Here is a 20913-nt window from a genome sequence, read left to right as displayed (position 1 = left end):
CCATATACTCGGCATCAGTAGTGGAACAAGCCACAATGGACTGCAAAGTTGCTCTCCAACTCACAGCACAACCACCAATGGTGAAAACATAACCTGTGAGTGATCTTCTCTTATCCAAATCACCAGCAAAATCAGAATCAACAAAACCAACAAGTCCATCTCTAGTTTTCTCAAACTGTAAATAAGCATTAGAAGTACCTTGTAGGTATCTGAAAATCCACTGAACTGCTTTCCAATGCTCTTTTCCAGGATTAGCCATGTATCTACTGACAACATTCAATGCATATGATAAATCCGGACGAGAACAAACCATGGCATACATAAGTGAACCAACTGCACTCGAATAGGGAACTCTAGACATGTACTCAATATCTGCATCTGACTTAGGACATAAAGCTGATGATAATTTGAAGTGTGCAGCTAACGGAGTGCCTACTGGCTTGACATTATGCATATTAAAACGATGAAGAACTTTATCAATATATCCCTTCTGACTTAGATATACTTTTCCAGACGGTCTATCTCTGGATATTTCCATGCCAAGTATTTTCTTTGCTGCATCCAAATCCTTCATCTCAAATTCATTACTCAATTGCTTCTTTAGTTCATTAATCTCTGACATACTCTTTGCAGCAATAAGCATATCATCAACATAAAGGAGTAAATAAATAGTTGAACCTTTGACAGTTTTCAAATAAACACAACTATCATAATTAGACCTTTTGAAACCTTGAGAGAGCATAAAGGTGTCAAATCTCTTGTACCACTGTCTAGGGGATTGCTTCAATCCATAAAGAGATTTCTTTAACTTACAGACAAGCTTTTCTTTTCCAGGAAGAACAAAACCTTTAGGTTGTTCCATATAAATATCCTCTTCTAATTCTCCATGTAAAAATGCAGTTTTAACATCCAATTGTTCAAGCTCAAGATCATGCATGGCAACAATACCGAGTAAAGTGCGAATAGAGCTATGCTTCACAACAGGAGAAAAGACTTCGTTATAGTCAATACCTGGAATCTGACTGTAACCTTTAGCAACTAACCTTGCTTTATATCTTGTCTCATCATTAGGAGAAATGCCTTCTTTCCTCTTGAAAACCCACTTGCAACGAATATGCTTCTTCTCTCTAGGTAATTTTACTAAATCCCAAGTGCCATTCTTTTCAAGTGATTCCATCTCATCATGCATAACAGTCATCCACTTATTACTATCACCAGAAATAATAGCCTCGGAATATGAAGAAGGCTCAGCATTACCTTCAATATATTCTGCAACAGATAAAGCAAAAGAAACAATATTGCACTCTTCAATTAACCTGTCAGGTTTGTTAGTACCCCGCCTAACTCTGTCACGTGCAATATTCCAACTGGGTGGAACAATAGGCTGATTTGGAGTGGGAGTGACATTATCATCATTAACGACGGGTTCATCATGTGCATCAACAATTTTATTACCAGATGTATCACCTGAATCAATAACATGCTCCACCTGAACAGTAAGCTCCTGAACAATAGGCTGTTGTTCACTCTCAACAGGAACATTAGTAGATCAAACATCATGTAACATAGCAGATTCATTAAAGATAACATTTCTGCTAATAACAACCTTCTGGGTTTCAGGATTCCATAATTTAAAACCTTTAACACCAGACTTATAACCAAGAAAAATGCACATAACAGCCCTAGGCTCCAATTTTCCATTATCAACATGAGTATAAGCAGTGCAACCAAAAACTCTCAACTGTGAATAATCAGCAGGTGAACCAGACCATACCTCAATTGGACTTTTCTTATTAAGAGCAATAGATGGTGAACGATTAATGAGATAACAACCAGTGAAAGCGGCCTCAGCCCAAAAACACCTATGCAAACCTATATTGGACAACATGCAACGGGCTCTGGAAATAATGGTCATGTTCATACACTCAGCAACACTGTTTTGTTGAGGAGTATAAGGAACGGTGTAATGTCTGACAATGCCTTCAGACTTGCAATAATTTTTAAATTGCTTAGAACAGAATTCCATACCATTATCAGTGCGAAGTATTTTTACCTTCTTCTCAGTTTGTCTTTCAATCATAATCTTCCATTCCTTAAATGCTGAGAATGCTTCATATTTATGCTTCAAGAAATAAGGCCAAACTTTTCTCGAATAATCATCAATAATAGTCAGCATGTAACTAGCACCACCTAGTGACTTCTTGCGAGATGGTCCCCATAAATCAGAATGCACATAATCAAGAATACCTTCAGTTGTATGAGTCGAAGTGTTGAACTTCACCCTCTTGTGTTTGCCGAAGATAAAATGCTCACAAAATTTCAATTTACCAGGTTCATATCCATCAAGAAGACCTCTCTTATTTAACTCTGCTAAACCAAGTTCACTCATATGTCCAAGACGCATATGCCAAAGGTTAGTAGCATCACAATCAGAATTCTTTGAAACAACTGGAGTAGCGTTACCTGAAACTGCAGAACCTCGAAGGTAATAAAGACCATTGGTCGAACTTAAGTCACCTTTCATCACAACAAGGGAAACTTTGGTGACTTTCAAAACACTATCTCCACCTGAATACTTGTATTCCTTTGCATCAAGGGCACTCATAGAAATAAGATTTCTCTTCATCTTCGGAATATACCGAACATCTGTCAAAGTTCTGATTATGCCACCAAACATCTTGATTTGAATAGAACTTATGCCTTTAATCTTGCATGGTGAATTATCAAAACCCAAAACAGAACCAGCAGAAGTAGTGGAATCAAAAGTATTAAACCAATCTCTATGCGGGCACATATGAAAAGTACATGCAGTATCAAGTACCCACTCATCATTGGTCTCAGCACATCCAGCAATAACGACAAGAGCATCATCGAAACTATCATCACGAGCAACGTTAGCAGAATTTTCACCTTGTTCGTTACCTTTCCTCTTTTCTTTATTCTGCAACTTGAAACACTCTGAGATGTCATGCCCGTCTCTCTTGCAATATCTGCAATATTTCTTGTCTCTGGATTGTGACCGGCCCCTGTAGCTGTTTTTGCTTTTGCCTCTGTTTTCATTATTGGAGTTCTTCTCCTTTGTCCTGCCACGAACAAATAATCCCTCTGCTTGGGATGAACTTGAACCATCATGAGGCATCATTAATTTCATCTTCTCCTTAGAGTTCAAAACTTCATAAACTTCATTAAGTGTGAGAGTATCATGACTGTATAATATGGTGTCTCTAAAATTGGTATAAGAACTTGGCAGTGAACAAAGTAACATTAAAGCAGTATCTTCCTCTTCATACTTAACCTCCATTGCAGCTAGATCGGATATGATCTCTTTAAATTCGGAAATATGATTCAAAACATTACCTCCCCTGGGTAACCTGTGCAGGAATAATTTTTGCTTCAGATGCATCTTGCTGGTGAGATCTTTAGTCATGCAAATCCCTTCCAGCTTTAACCATAGAGCGGCGGCAGTTTTCTCGCTCAAAACTTCCTGCAAAATATTATTATGCAAATGGAGTTGAATTTGTGACAAAGCCTCACAATCAATTCTTTTTTCTCATCAGTCCAGTCCTGAATCCTTTGCTTCCCAAAACTATCCAGTGCTTCATCATAGTCGGACTGTGCCAACAACGCCCGCATCTTGATTTGCCATAGGGTAAACATTGTGTCGCGGTCCAGCAGCGGAAGATTGTACTTCATGGATGCCATGAGTCGATAAAACTGTGTACACAAAGTAGTACAAGCCGGTAGAAAATTCTTGATAGAATTAATATACGAAGCAGACGAAAAATAGGATAAATAGCACCTGAAAGTGTCGGGCAGTCACGTACTAGTGCAAGTAGTACTTGATAATTCTTTGGACTTGAGCGGTCTTCACGCCAGAAAAAGTAGCAGCGGCGGCAGCGTGTCCTCGGGACTTTGTGCGAGCAGCAGCAACTCTGTTGCGCGGCTGTCGTGGACGGGAAACAGCAGCGACGACTCGATGGATTTGATGTGTCTCTTGCTGCAGCTTTGCATTTATCGCCTTGAGACTCGGGAGCAGCGGTGGCCAGAATAAATCCCACAATACGCCAGCTGCGGGATTCATCTCGATCTCGGCCTAGAGAAAAGTCAGTCTCCGAACCTGACCTGGACACGGACGATAAGCCGTCCAATCCTGTCGAACTCGGCGGATCGCACCACGCTGCGGCGATGCGCACAGATAACCCTAATTCCTCTCGTCTCAATATCTCGTATGTTTAACCTCAGCTCTGTATACCACTTGTTAGATAATAACGAGAATAAACGAGACACGAGAGACACGGATTTTTATGTGGAAACCCTTGCGGGAGAAAACCACGGACGCACGAAGGCGCAATCACTATGATGGAGGAGTATTACAAGCACGAGACGACAGACCGTCTGAGGTGCGACTACATGGGGTATATATGAGGGGCAACACATATGAGTCCTTGTAGGACAAATAAACGAGTTGTATTCGTATGCGTCGGTACCAACGTAAAAGGCCCACACCGTATGTACTACGTCTAGTCCAATACGGTACTAGAATTTGAATCATAATTTAACAGTGGCATTGCCATCAACCTGCGTGCAGGTGTTTTAATTCAACAATTCTTTCTCGATGCCGAGTTGTTGACCTAGGTTTCACTCGCCTTGGTGGCAAGCTTCCAAAGGGTGTTTTGCTTACGGGCCCACCCGGCACAGGGAAGACCATGTTGGCAAGGGCTGTGGCCGCAGAAGCCCGCTTCTCTTTCTTTGCATGCAGTGGCAGTGATTTCGAGGAGGTGTATGTGGGTCTTGGGGCTAAGAGAGTGCGGGAGCTCTTCCGTGTAGCAAAGAAGCGATCTCCTTGCATAATATTCATCGATGAGATTGACGCCGTTGCTGGGCGCAGACACGCAATAGACCCGTCGTGGCAGAGGCAGACCATGAACCAGCTGCTTTCTGAGATGGATGGCTTCAGGCAGAATGAAGGGATCATTGTGATCGCCGCGACAAACTTCCCAGAGTCGCTAGATAAAGCCATTGTCAGGCCTGGGCGTCTTGACCGTCAAATCCATGTTCCTAATCCAGATGTTGAGGGCCGGCGGCAGATCCTTGAGGCTTACATGTCAAAGGTACGTGTACAAGGCTTGCTTATTTTTTGCTATATCTGATCAGATGTCAGGCTTTGACCTTTTCTCAAGAATTCTTCTATGCAGGTGCGTAAAGCCGAGGGTGTGGATGCGATGACCATTGCGAGGGGGACGCCCGGGTTCTCAGGTGCAGATCTTGCAAACCTAGTGAATGACGCCGCTCTCAAGGCTTCCAGGGATGGGGCAGATGCTGTTGGGATGGATCACCTCGAGTACGCCAAGGACAGGATCATCATGGGCAGCGAACGCAAGTCAGCGGTGATATCTGATCATTCGAAGAAAATGACTGCCTACCATGAGGGAGGGCACGCCCTTGTTGCTATCCTCACGGACGGTGCTGACCCTGTCCACAAGGCCACAATTATGCCAAGGCGAAATGCTCTCGGCATGGTGACACAACTGCCAAGGGAAGACAGCGAGCTGGAACTCTCGAGGAAGCAGATGCTGGCAAGGCTGGATGTCCTCATGGAAGGGCGGGTGGCCAAGGAGCTTATATTTGGAGAAACCGGGATTACAACTGGTGCCTCATCTGACCTGAGCAAGGCGACTAAATTGGCGAAAGACATGGTCACCAGATATGGCATGAGCAAGCGGGTCGGCCTTGTTTCCTACAGCAACGACGGTGATGGTGGTGATGGCAAGACCACGGCCCTGGTTGATGAGGAGGTGAAAGATTTATTGGATAGCGCTTACAAGAATGCGAAAATGATTCTCACGGAGCATAACAAGGAGTTTCATGCGCTAGCAAATGCCCTCCTGAAGCATGGAACTCTCACTGGCGACGAGATCATGAAACTAGTATTGACAGAACAACAAGCAGATGGTCGCAAGGTAACACCTTCTCTCACTGGCGACGAGATCACGGAACCGGTGTCAACACAAGAACAAATAGGCGATGCTAAGAATGGTCAGCAGTAACTGGAGACGCTTCCAAAAGTACTTTTGTTGCTGATACGTTTGTGGCAAGCATGCAAAATGTAAAGAGCGATGTGTACCGTCCGAATTTCGCTGACTTTAAGTGTTTCTCAAGTGTGAAGAGAATGTGATGTTGTGAACCAGTAAAGCCTCCTGTTTTGAGCCTCAAGCATGAATGTACCCCAAAGATCTCTGTTGGAGCCTCAAGCATGAATGTATCGCAAGATTTCTGTTGGAACTGAATGGGGTTTATGTGAATGAGCACAGTTATGTGAAAAATGCAATTTCACAGCCCTAGCTGCATGGATTTCCTCCCAGCTGCAAAACATAATATGAATATTCGTGATTGCTGGATTGTAACCTCTTCTTTTATGGATGATTGCTGGAGCCAAAGCCCCGTGTCCGTGATATTCTAGCTAAATCTAGCCTTAAAACGCAAATTTTATAGGGGGTTGCACGCGTGGGCTGGTGGAACTTCTTAAAAGATCCACAACAGCTGTTAGATCTCCATTTTCTCAATTGCAACGAAGGTGGTATTGCAGAACCCTTTGCAAATAAAGCTCATGTTTGCAGAAACTTTTTGCAACATAGGTGATGTTGCAGATTATTTTTCGTCAACATGGCTGTTGTTGATTTTTTTGCAACATATAGTTGATTAGATATTATTTTTTCGTAAGTTTATCCAATGAAGATAGGGTGAGGAGAAAGAAAGGAGAAAACTTCTCGCAAAAAAAGGAGAAAACTAAAGAGAAAGATGGACAGTATCCAAATCAAATAAGAAAAAAAAGTTGCTATTTCATCAAATCCCAATCGTGTGGGTGTAAAGTGGAAAAATCCTGCTCTGGGCTGCAGTGGGCATATGACTGAAAATCCTTTTTTGTCGGGCCCTTTGGACTCGGAATCCAACTGAGAGAGTGGTTTGAATCCACCTCAGAACGAAGAATGAAAAAGATGCCGAGCGGGTGCAAGCTCGAGGATCTAGGAAGGATGAAAGAAAGCTTAATCGTTTTTTCACTAAACTACTCGAACTTCTTGTTAGAAAAAGTGAAAATAGGTCAATTCGAAAGAGGGTTAGTCTTCATCGGTTAGTGTGCACCAAAGGATGAGGTTTCTTTCCCATCCTACAAATTCAAACCGTTCTAGCTTGATACTGCGATATCGTCAAACCATCCAACGGAGCATGGAAACCATTTTGATCGCGGTACTAGCTTCGAGTAGTTTTCTATGAAACCACATCACTATGGTCATATGTATGATTAGACCGTGCCGCTTCACTAGACTCTCCTGAACTTGAACCATCCATTTGATCCCCACGGTCGTGACACCACTTTCTAGACCAAAGTTTCCAAAATCCAATGCGGAACCAAGCAGTAAGAAAAATTCATCACGATAATTTTTAGTCAAAAACCAAAGTGGACCGAAGAGAATGGAGAGTCAGGGCATGTCCGGGAGCTCTCCGTGGTAGGAAAATCTTCGACTCCAGCGCCACAAATCCTGCTCCAGCTTCTCACGATAGATCCCAGAGTCAACGATCCGTTCGGTGTCACGGCTTCTCGCTCGCATGTACCTACCTTTTTAGCATCTTTACACTGCACATAAGAAATACTATGAATGAATCACCTTGCAATTGCATACACTACACCACGACACTACATTGACGACATGCATTTGTTGGTAAAAGTGTTCATCACCGACACTTTTTTCGTCCCAAACTATACCGACGCATAGATTCTCGGTGTTATGTAGGCTCATGACTCATTATCTGTCACCAAAGCATCATCACACCACCGATGTAATTTCCGTCGGTAGACACAAGCTTTACTAATAGGCTGTGTGTCGCCGATTCATTACGACTGAGAAAGTGTCGGGATTGTTTAGGTTGGGTCCATCCGAGAGAAGTGGACAGGCCACGCAAAACGCCAATTCCCAAATAATGAAGTCGTTCCCCTCTCACCCCCTGTCCCGCTGCCCACACAGAACACACACCCGTAAACCTAACCCTCCCGCGCCGTCGCCTCCGACCTGCGCGCCGCCGCCGCCGCCACGACCCCGCCCGCTGCTCCCCTCGCGCTCGTCATCGGACCCTGGGCATCCTTTCCCTCAGCCCGTAGCCGTAGCAGCGCCGTCCGCGACAGAGGAGCATCGTTCGCCCACGACCCACTTCTGAGGAGCAGCAGCACCGTCCGTGTTGGGGAACATAGTAATTTCAAAAAATTTCCTACGCACACGCAAGATCATGGTGATGCATAGCAACGAGGGGAGAGTATGATCTACGTACCCTTGTAGATCGCAACGGAAGCATTGAGACAATATAGAGGAAGTAGTCGTACGTCTTCTTCCCGATCCGACCGATCCAAGCACCGTTACTCCGGCAGCTCCGAGTTCTTAGCACACGTACAGCTCGATGACGATCCCCGGGCTCCGATCCAGCAAAGCGTCGGGGAAGAGTTTCGTCAGCACGACGGCGTGGTGACGATCTTGATGTTCTACCGACGCAGGGCTTCGCCTAAGCACTACAACTATATGATCGAGGTGGCATATGGTGGTAGGGGGCACCGCACACGGCTAAGGAACGATCTCAACGATCAACTTGTGTGTCTAGAGGTGCCCCCTGCCTCCGTATATAAAGGAGCCAAGGGGGAGGGGTGCGGCCAGCCCTATGGAGGCGCAGGAGGAGTCCTACTCCTACCGGGAGTAGGACTCCCCCCCCCAATCCTATTCCAATTAGGACTCCCAAGGGGGAAAGAGGGAGAGGGGTGGCCGGCCACCTCTCCTAGTCCTAATAGGACTAGGGGAGGGGGGAGGCGCGCAGCCCTTATGGGAAGCCCTTTCACCTTTCCACTAAGGCCCACTAAGGCCCATATGACTCCCGGGGGGTTCCGGTAACCTCCCGGTAATCCGGTAAAATCCTGATTTCACCCGGAACACTTCCGATGTCCAAACATAGGCTTCCAATATATCAATCTTTATGTCTCGACCATTCCGAGACTCCTCGTAATGTCCGTGATCACATCCGGGACTCCGAAAAACCTTCGGTACATCAAAATGCGTAAACTCATAATAACTGTCATCGTAACGTTAAGCGTGCGGACCCTACGGTTCGAGAACAATGTAGACATGACCGAGACACGTCCCCGGTCAATAACCAATAGCGGGACCTGGATGCCCATATTGGCTCCTACATATTCTACGAAGATCTTTATCGGTCAGACCGCATAACAACATACGTTGTTCCCTTTGTCATCGGTATGTTACTTGCCCGAGATTCGATCGTCGGTATCCAATACCTAGTTCAATCTCGTTACCGGCAAGTCTCTTTACTCGTTCTGTAATACATCATTTCACAACTAACATATTAGTTGTAATGCTTGCAAGGCTTATGTGATGTGTATTACCGAGAGGGCTCAGAGATACCTCTCCGACAATCGGAGTGACAAAACCTAATCTCGAAATACGCCAACCCAACATGTACCATTGGAGACACCTGTAGTACTCCTTTATAATCACCCAGTTACGTTGTGACGTTTGGTAGTACCCAAAGTGTTCCTCCGGTAAATGGGAGTTGCATAATCTCATAGTTATAGGAACATGTATAAGTCATGAAGAAAGCAATAGCAACATACTAAACGATCGGGTGCTAAGCTAATGGAATGTGTCATGTCAATCAGATCATTCAACTAATGATGTGACCTCGTTAATCAAATAACAACTCTTTGTTCATGGTTAGGAAACATAACCATCTTTGATTAACGAGCTAGTCAAGTAGAGGCATACTAGTGACACTGTTTGTCTATGTATTCACACATGTATTATGTTTTCGGTTAATACAATTCTAGCATGAATAATAAACATTTATCATGGTATAAGGAAATAAATATTAACTTTATTATTGCCTCTAGGGCATATTTCCTTCAGTCTCCCACTTGCACTAGAGTCAATAATCTAGATTACACAGTAATGATTCTAACACCCATGGAGCCTTGGTGCTGATCATGTTTTGCTCGTGGAAGAGGCTTAGTCAACGGGTCTGCAACATTCAGATCCGTATGTATCTTGCAAATCTCTATGTCTCCCACCTGGACTAGATCCCGGATGGAATTGAAGCGTCTCTTGATGTGTTTGGTCCTCTTGTGAAATCTGGATTCCTTTGCCAAGGCAATTGCACCAGTATTGTCACAAAAGATTTTCATCGGACCCGATGCACTAGGTATGACACCTAGATCGGATATGAACTCCTTCATCCAGACTCCTTCGTTCGCTGCTTCCGAAGCAGCTATGTACTCCGCTTCACATGTAGATCCTGCTACGACGCTTTGTTTAGAACTGCACCAACTGACAGCTCCACCGTTTAATGTAAACACGTATCCGGTTTGCGATTTAGAATCGTCCGGATCAGTGTCAAAGCTTGCATCAACGTAACCTTTTACAGTGAGCTCTTTGTCACCTCCATATACGAGAAACATATCCTTAGTCCTTTTCAGGTATTTCAGGATGTTCTTGACCGCCGTCCAGTGATCCACTCCTGGATTACTTTGGTACCTCCCTGCTAAACTTATAGCAAGGCACACATCATGTCTGGTACACAACATTGCATACATGATAGAGCCTATGGCTGAAGCATAGGGAACATCTTTCATTTTCTCTCTATCTTCTGCAGTGGTCGGGCATTGAGTCTTACTCAACTTCACACCTTGTAACACAGGCAAGAACCCTTTCTTTGCTTGATCCATTTTGAACTTCTTCAAAATCTTGTCAAGGTATGTGCTTTGTGAAAGTCCAATTAAGCGTCTTGATCTATCTCTATAGATCTTTATGCCTAATATGTAAGCAGCTTCACCGAGGTCTTTCATTGAAAAACTTTTATTCAAGTATCCCTTTATGCTATCCAGAAATTCTATATCATTTCCAATCAGTAATATGTCATCCACATATAATATCAGAAATGCTACAGAGCTCCCACTCACTTTCTTGTAAATACAGGCTTCTCCGAAAGTCTGTATAAAACCAAATGCTTTGATCACACTATCAAAGCGTTTATTCCAACTCTGAGAGGCTTGCACCAGTCCATAAATGGATCACTGGAGCTTGCACACTTTGTTAGCTCCCTTTGGATCGACAAAACCTTCCGGTTGCATCATATACAACTCTTCTTCCAGAAATCCATCCAGGAATGCAGTTTTGACATCCATCTGCCAAATTTCATAATCATAAAATGTGGCAATTGCTAACATGATTCGGACAGACTTAAGCATCGCTACGGGTGAGAAGGTCTCATCGTAGTCAACCCCTTGAACTTGTCGAAAACCTTTCGCGACAAGTCGAGCTTTGTAGACAGTAACATTACCGTCAGCGTCAGTCTTCTTCTTGAAGATCCATTTATTCTCAATTGCTTGCCGATCATCGGGCAAGTCAACCAAAGTCCATACTTTGTTCTCATACATGGATCCCATCTCAGATTTTATGGCTTCAAGCCACTTTGCGGAATCTGGGCTCACCATCGCTTCTTCATAGTTCGTAGGTTCATCATGATCTAGTAGCATGACTTCCAGAACAGGATTACCGTACCACTCTAGTGCGGATCTTACTCTGATTGATCTACGAGGTTCAGTAGTATCTTGATCTGAAGTTTCATGATCATTATCATTAGCTTCCTCACTAACTGGTGTAGGTGTCACTGAAACAGTTTTCTGTGATGTACTACTTTCCAGTAAGGGAGTAGGTACAGTTACCTCGTCAAGTTCTACTTCCCTCCCACTCACTTCTTTCGAGAGAAACTCCTTCTCTAGAAAGGATCCATTCTTAGCAATGAATGTCTTGCCTTCGGATCTGTGATAGAAGGTGTACCCAACAGTCCCCTTGGGTTATCCTATGAAGACACATTTCTCCGATTTGGGTTCGAACTTATCAGGTTGAAGCTTTTTCACATAAGCATCGTAGCCCCAAACTTTAAGAAACGACAACTTTGGTTTCTTGCCAAACCATAGTTCATACGGCGTCGTCTCAACGGATTTTGACGGTGCCCTATTTAACGTGAATGCGGCCGTCTCTAAAGCATAACCCCAAAACGATAGCGGTAAATCTGTAAGAGACATCATAGATCGCACCATATCTAGTAAAGTACGATTACGACGTTCGGACACACCATTACGCTGTGGTGTTCCGGGTGGCGTGAGTTGCGAAACTATTCCACAGTTTTTCAAATGTACACCAAACTCGTAACTCAAATATTCTCCTCCACGATCAGATCATAGAAACTTTATTTTCTTGTTACGATGATTTTCAACTTCACTCTGAAATTCTTTGAACTTTTCAAATGTTTCAGACTTATGTTTCATTAACTAGATATACCCATATCTGCTTAAATCATCTGTGAAGGTGAGAAAATAACGATATCCGCCACGAGCCTCAATATTCATCGGACCACATACATCGGTATGTATGATTTCCAACAAATCTGTTGCTCTCTCCACAGTACCGGAGAACGGTGTTTTAGTCATCTTGCCCATGAGGCACGGTTCACAAGTACCAAGTGATTCATAATCAAGTGGTTCCAAAAGTCCATCAGTATGGAGTTTCTTCATGCGCTTTACACCGATATGACCTAAACGACAGTGCCACAAATAAGTTGCACTTTCATTATCAACTCTGCATCTTTTGGCTTCAACATTATGAATATGTGTATTACTACTATTGAGATTCAATAAGAATAGACCACTCTTCAAGGGTGCATGACCATAAAAGATATTACTCATATAAATAGAACAACCATTATTCTCTGATTTAAATGAATAACCGTCTCGCATTAAACAAGATCCAGATATAATGTTCATTCTCAACGCTGGCACCAAATAACAATTATTTAGGTCTAATATTAATCCCGAAGGTAGATGTAGAGGTAGCGTGCCGACCGCGATCACATCGACTTTGGAACCGTTTCCCACGCGCATCGTCACCTCGTTCTTTGCCAGTGCCCGCTTATTCCGTAGTCCCTGTTTCGAGTTGCAAATATTAGCAACAGAACCAGTATCAAATACCCAGGTGCTACTGCGAGCTCTAGTAAGGTACACATCAATAACATGTATATCACATATACCTTTGTTCACCTTGCCATCCTTCTTATCCGCCAAATACTTGGGGCAGTTCCGCTTCCAGTGACCAGTCTGCTTGCAGTAGAAGCACTCAGTTTCAGGCTTAGGTCCAGACTTGGGTTTCTTCTCCTGAGCAGCAACTTGCTTGCTGTTCTTCTTGAAGTTCCCCTTTTTCTTCCCTTTGCCCTTTTTCTTGAAACTAGTGGTCTTGTTAACCATCAACACTTGATGCTCCTTCTTGATTTCTACCTCCGCAGCTTTCAGCATTGCGAAGAGCTCGGGAATAGTCTTGTTCATCCCTTGCATATTATAGTTCATCACGAAGCTCTTGTACCTTGGTGGCAGTGATTGGAGAATTCTGTCAATGACGCAATCATCTGGAAGATTAACTCCCAATTGAATCAAGTGATTATTATACCCAGACATTTTGAGTATATGCTCACTGACAGAACTGTTCTCCTCCATCTTGCAGCTATAGAACTTATTGGAGACTTCATATCTCTCAATCCGGGCATTTGCTTGAAATATTAACTTCAACTCCTGGAACATCTCATATGCTCCATGACGTTCAAAACGTCGTTGAAGTCCTGATTCTAAGCCGTAAAGCATGGCACACTGAACTATCGAGTAGTCATCAGCTTTGCTCTGCCAGACGTTCATAACATCTGGAGTTGCTCCAGCAGCAGGCCTGGCACCCAGCGGTGCTTCCAGGACGTAATTCTTCTGAGCAACAATGAGGATAATGCTCAAGTTACGGACCCAGTCCGTATAATTGCTACCATCATCTTTCAACTTTGCTTTCTCAAGGAACGCATTAAAATTCAACGGAACAACAGCATGAGCCATCTATCTACAATCAACATAAACAAGCAAGATACTATCATGTACTAAGTTCATGATAAGTTTAAGTTCAATTAATCATATTACTTAAGAACTCCCACTTAGATAGACATCTCTCTAATCCTCTAAGTGATCACGTGATCCAAATCAACTAAACCACAACCGATCATCACGTGAGATGGAATAGTTTTCAATGGTGAACATCGTTATGTTGATCATATCTACTATATGATTCACGCTCGACCTTTCGGTCTCCGTGTTCTGAGACCATATCTGTATATGCTAGGCTCGTCAAGTTTAACCTGAGTATTCTGCATGTGCAAAACTGGCTTGCACCCGTTGTAGATGGACGTAGAGCTTATCACACCCGATCATCACGTGGTGTCTGGGCACGACGAACTTTGGCAACGGTGCATACTCAGGGAGAACACTTCTTGATAATTTAGTGAGAGATCATCTTATAATGCTACCGTCAATCAAAGCAAGATAAGATGCATAAAAAGATAAACATCACATGCAATCAATATAAGTGATATGATATGGCCATCATCATCTTGTGCTTGTGATCTCCATCTCCGAAGCACCGTTATGATCACCATCGTCACCGGCGCGACACCTTGATCTCCATCGTAGCATCGTTGTCGTCTAGCCAATCTTATGCTTCCACGACTATCACTACCGTTTAGTAATAAAGTAAAGCATTACATCGCGATTGCATTGCATACAATAAAGCGACAACCATATGGCTCCTGCCAGTTGCCGATAACTCGGTTACAAAACATGATCATCTCATAAAATAAAATTCAGCATCATGCCTTGACCATATCACATCACAACATGCCCTGCAAAAACAAGTTAGACGTCCTCTACTTTGTTGTTGCATGTTTTACGTGGCTGCTACGGGCTTAAGCAAGAACCAATCTCACCTACCCATCAAAACCACAACGATAGTTTGTCAAATAGACTCCGTTTTAACCTTCACAAGGACCGGGCGTAGCCACACTCGGTTCAACTAAAGTTGGAGAGACAGTCGCCCGCTAGCCATCTATGTGCAAAGCACGTCGAGGGAACCGGTCTCGCGTAAGCGTACGCGTAAGGTTGGTCCGGGTCGTCTCGTCCAACAATACCGCCGAACCAAAGTATGACATGCTGATAGGCAGTATGACTTGTATCATCCACAATTCACTTGTGTTCTACTCGTGCAAATAACATCAAACCATAAAACCTAGGCTCGGATGCCACTGTTGGGGAACGTAGTAATTTCAAAAAATTTCCTACGCACACGCAAGGTCATGGTGATGCATAGCAACGAGGGGAGAGTATGATCTACGTACCCTTGTAGATCGCAACGGAAGCGTTGACACAACGTAGAGGAAGTAGTCGTACGTCTTCTTCCCGATCCGACCGATCCAAGCACCGTTACTCCGGCACCTCCGAGTTCTTAGCACACGTACAGCTCGATGACGATCCCCGGGCTCCGATCTAGCAAAGCGTCGGGGAAGAGTTTCGTCAGCACGACGGCGTGGTGACGATCTTGATGTTCTACCGACGCAGGGCTTTGCCTAAGCACTACAATGATATGATCGAGGTGGAATATGGTGGCAGGGGGCACCGCACACGGCTAAGGAACGATCTCAATGATCAACTTGTGTGTCTAGAGGTGCCCCCTGCCTCCGTATATAAAGGAGCCAAGGGGGAGGGGTGCGGCCAGCCCTATGGAGGCGCAGGAGGAGTCCTACTCCTACCGGGAGTAGGACTCCCCCCCCCCCCCAATCCTATTCCAATTAGGACTCCCAAGGGGGAAAGAGGGAGAGGGGTGGCCGGCCACCTCTACTAGTCCTATTAGGACTAGGGGAGGGGGGGAGGCGCGCAGCCCTTATGGGCAGCCCTTTCACCTTTCCACTAAGGCCCACTAAGGCCCATATGACTCCCGGGGGGTTCCGGTAACCTCCCGGTAATCCGGTAAAATCCTGATTTCACCCGGAACACTTCCGATGTCCAACCATAGGCTTCCAATATATCAATCTTTATGTCTCGACCATCCCGAGACTCCTCGTAATGTCCGTGATCACATCCGGGACTCCGAACAACCTTTGGTACATCAAAATGCATAAACTCATAATAACTGTCATCGTAACGTTAAGCGTGCGGACCGTACGGTTCGAGAACAATGTAGACATGACCGAGACACGTCTCCGGTCAATAACCAATAGCGGGACCTGGATGCCCATATTGGCTCCTACATATTCTACGAAGATCTTTATCGGTCAGACCGCATAACAACATACGTTGTTCCCTTTGTCATCGGTATGTTACTTGCCCGAGATTCGATCGTCGGTATCCAATACCTAGTTCAATCTCGTTACCGGCAAGTCTCTTTACTCGTTCTGTAATACATCATTTCACAACTAACATATTAGTTGTAATGCTTGCAAGGCTTATATGATGTGTATTACCGAGAGGGCCAGAGATACCTCTCCGACAATCGGAGTGACAAAACCTAATCTCGAAATACGCCAACCCAACATGTACCATTGGAGACACCTGTAGTACTCCTTTATAATCACCCAGTTACGTTGTGACGTTTGGTAGTACCCAAAGTGTTCCTCCGGTAAAGGGAAGTTGCATAATCTCATAGTTATAGGAACATGTATAAGTCATGAAGAAAGCAATAGCAACATACTAAACGATCGGGTGCTAAGCTAATGGAATGGGTCATGTCAATTAGATCATTCAACTAATGATGTGACCTCGTTAATCAAATAACAACTCTTTGTTCATGGTTAGGAAACATAACCATCTTTGATTAACGAGCTAGTCAAGTAGAGGCATACTAGTGACACTCTGTTTGTCTATGTATTCACACATGTATTATGTTTCCGGTTAATACAATTCTAGCATGAATAATAAACATTTATCATGATATAAGAAAATAAATAATAACTTTATTATTGCCTCTAGGGCATATTTCCTTCAGTCCGCTGCTGAGGAGCCGCCCGTCGTTCTTCTTCCTCCAATGGCGAAATCTGTACCGGTTGAGCCCCGTTGCGCTGCCCACCTCCAGACCTCGACAAGTAAGCTACAAATCTTCCCGCTGCCTGCTCCTCTTGTTCTCTCCCATCTCCATTGTTGGCCACGAGGTAAAATTAGGGTTTAGAAATTAGATAGTACATGAGCTCAATCGAAGGGGAAAATTAAACATTTGACCACCAGTTAGTATAAGGATTCAATCTTCGGTGGTTGGAGGCAAGATCCACTCTAGCTTGCAATGAATTTGGATGGGAGCATGTTTCTGTTTGAAGGGAGGAGAGAGATGGATAATGCAGGGAAGAAGAAGTAGCATGCTTTACTAGCTTGTACTGACATTGGAAGTATGACCTTTCCAGGTTTAAGGGGCATGGCATGTTGGCACCAGTCACAGCCGCCGGATGGTAGAGCAATGATGTGCATCTGCTGGTTAATGAGAGATCTGAGGTGCGACTTTTTAATTATAGCATTATATATGTTTACTTGTCTTGCAATGTAGCATTCAGTTTTGGAAATGGGAGCCAAGATGTGTATTACTATATGCTAGGTTGTGAACCATGTACCTATGTTTGCCTTATACAATGTTAAACTACATATGCAGGGTTCTTATGTTTATGGCATCAATGGGAATAAGTATCTAGTTTCTCTAGCAGTACTATGGTTTACAATCTTTGGAGTGTTTTTTTTTGTGATTATGTACCACAGAATTCTCCATTCTTTCGGACAATACCCTGCATCACCATTTTATTTGTGCGTTTAAGAGTAATGTGTAAAGTCTAATTTCATTCAACTTCCATGAATGATTCATGATTTCTACAGGTGGTAGTTAGCCTCCATTAGTCAAAGCTGCAGCTGAACAATTAAACAAGTTGTTGAGGAGCTGCCGCCTTGCTACCAAGGAGAATCAGCGCAGCCCGCTGCCGTGGACCGCCATCCGCTAGCAAGGAGCAGCACTGCCACTCGCGTCTGAGGAGCACCATCCGGCCCGCTGCTGAGGAGTACCATCTGCAGTCAAGGAGCAGCACTATCGTCGGCTACCAAGGAGAATCTTCCACCGCCGATGAGCAACAGCTATATCCGCCGTCGAGGACAGCCACGCCATGCTGCCATCCACTTCTGAGGAGCACCATCCGCCCCACTAAGGAGCAGCAGCTTCGTTCACCGCGGAGGAGTAGCCACGACATCCCACATAGTGGACAATCACCTTGTTTGCATCTGAGGAGCACCGTCCACCCCGCCGAGGGGCAGCAGCGCTGTCCGCCGCCCAGGAGCAGCCGCGACGTCCGCTGCTAAGGAGCCACCCGTCGTTCTTCTGCCACCGGCATCTTCTGTCCCGGTTGCACCCTTTACATGCCCCGCCTCTTGGACCACAAAGGTAATATGCAAATATTCTCTTATCTATCTCCCCATATGTTACTAGCTGTAGTTCACATTGTTTGAATGGTTTGTGTCCTGAATCCCTATAGCATGCCTCACGTGAACTTGTTTCAGTATCTGTATTATGTGCTTACTGCTACTTTTTTGTTTCATTTCCATTTCAATGAGTCAGATCTCTTCTTCTACTTACGATTTCCCATAGGAGTCAGATTAGATGATGAGATATGGTACTTGGAAAATAGGGTTATAGATCTGCAACTCATCAGGATGGCAAGCTGTTCACATTCGATTACCAGCCACTTCTATATTTTTCATCGTTCCGATTGTGTTCTATCAGTCGACCAAGCTCATTTCCATATGTTTGGATTCTAATTTTTCTTGTGGCTGACTGTGCCATGTATGAGTAGGCATGCTTTTATTTTTCTGAAATTTGTTTCTTGTGGTTACTGTTTGTGCAATATGAGTTGGATTTATGTACTCATGGATGACTGTTTGTGCAGATAAGCTACAGCCTACAAGTAGTTTTCCTTTGTCAAATTTTTCCAAACATGTGTGATGTTTTATCAGTTTTTTATACAGGAGTGATACGCATAATTTTCTTGCCAAGGTCTCCATGATTTGTTGATACACAAGTATCTTCTCTTAGATATGGGCTCTTGCTAATGCACACATCAATATGCATGCCCCACAAGAAAGGTGCATCGTCGTAACTGTTTACGCGGAATACTCCGATACAAAGCTCGTTAGCCCATGACCCAGATAACGATCTCCGCACAAGAAATTATTTAACACAATATTTTTAGACGATATTACTCGTGTAATTTGCTATTGGCACTTACAGTGCATTTGGTTTTACAGTGGGTGATAATCGAACTTAAACAACAATATTTCTCCTTTTACAGCTTGTTCAATAATTTGATGAATTAGTCAAAATGTCCTTCCTGCTTTGTGTACTGGGCACATCTAGTTCTAGTTTGTGCATGCTAACAAATCTATGTGCACTCTAGAATACTGGAGAAGTTAGCTCCTGTCATCTTTGCAACTTAATCTGTGTGCACTCTAGAATACTAGAACTTTACCAAAATTCTCTTACAATATTATGCAAGCCTAACCTTCTTTTCTCCTTTTTATATAACGAACGAGGACATGCTCTGGCTGAGCCATGCTTTCTTTGAACATAGCCATTAAATTTCGAAATCAGAGAAAAAAGTAAAATTGGTTTGCAAAGGGCATACGTTTAGTAATGCTGCCAAATAAAACTTGAGAGAAAATTAAAAATGGCTTCATAGTGCATATATATCTGGTCTGTTCTACTAACTATATGGTAAGAAACCGTAGCTCTCCATTTTCTTTGTGCCAAAGCTTGAATGATTCTTTTCAGTATTTGTTGCAACTATATTGTTCCTGCAGTTATATAGTTAACTGATTTCAGCGGAAAACAAAATGCCTTCCTGCTACTGACTATAGGCTAAAGATGGTCTTTGCAATGACTTTGTTTTCACCAAGTGCACTTCCTGCTACTCACGGGTACATGTATGTTTACAAGTGCATATCTTATTGTTTGCTGATTGAGAAAGTTTCAAATGCAATCTCTCAACTTACAATAAGAACCTGACTTTTGGTTGATGTTCTTATAAGGATGGATATCTTTCATAACCAAACTGTTTGCATTACATTTTCAATTTTTAGATCTTTGGAATGAAGGGAAACTCAGAAGTTTGAACAAATTCTCATTTCTAAGATTGCTCGAACATATGAATTCTTTTGCAGGGACATATGGCAGAAAATAGGAAGCCCACAAGTTGATCTAACATGTTCCGGTGATCGCTTTTGTTCATGACATGGTCGACACATTTTGTTCATATGGAAGTTGATGCTGACTTGGTGATCCAAGACTTGTCTCTTCCATAATATTTTTTTAGTAGTCAAGTGAACGAACAATTGTTCACTTAGGAGCTTGGCAATTATATTTTGCAACAAGACACGTCTTGTAGTTTGACCTATGTATTTTCTCAATGCTTGTATCTAACTTGAGTGAAGAAAACTAATGAATCTTTTATATGTGTTGGATAATTGTATCGATCAATGGTATGTTATGATGAATACATTAGTGCAATTGTTTGTATATGTATTGCATACTGAATATGAATTGAATATTAGGAATGAAATTTCATTCAAACTATGGTGCATCTACATTTGTGCTGAAACGTAGAACCCTATCAGTAAATGTGTCGGCATAAGTATTGACCATCACACTTTCTGTCGGCATAACGCACTACAGACAAACTGTCGGCGTATCAACCGACGTCGCACTATCTGTCGGCATATCACACTGTCAGATGATCTATCGGCATAACATAGTCTGTCGGTGTAGAAATGTCTGTCGCCATAGATCTCACCAACACTGTCATAATGTCTGTCGGTATAGATTTATCTGTCGCTAAAGACCTTTCCCGGCAGGACTATAGGCGACAGCTCCTTTCTGTTGGCAAAGATTTTTGCCGACACTAAATGTGTCGCCTTAGGTGACCTATGCC

The 20913-nt window shown here is 43.5% G+C and overlaps 1 protein-coding gene across 1 annotated transcript; it reads left to right on the top strand.

Annotated features, from left to right (window-relative positions):
• The first annotated feature begins 4410 nt into the window (after positions 1-4410).
• On the top strand, positions 4411-6047 carry LOC119283893 (ATP-dependent zinc metalloprotease FTSH 5, mitochondrial-like). Its single transcript, XM_037563252.1, has 3 exons — positions 4411-4415; positions 4589-5111; positions 5196-6047. Exons 1-3 carry the CDS (start codon positions 4411-4413, stop codon positions 6045-6047), a joined length of 1380 nt encoding a protein of 459 aa, XP_037419149.1.
• The last annotated feature ends 14866 nt before the right edge of the window (positions 6048-20913 follow it).

The sequence above is a fragment of the Triticum dicoccoides genome, chromosome 4A (genome assembly GCF_002162155.2).
Source record: "Triticum dicoccoides isolate Atlit2015 ecotype Zavitan chromosome 4A, WEW_v2.0, whole genome shotgun sequence".
Taxonomy (NCBI): Eukaryota; Viridiplantae; Streptophyta; class Magnoliopsida; order Poales; family Poaceae; genus Triticum; species Triticum dicoccoides.
Note: the sequence above shows the minus strand (reverse complement) of the source record. Positions and strands in the feature narration are given on the sequence as shown.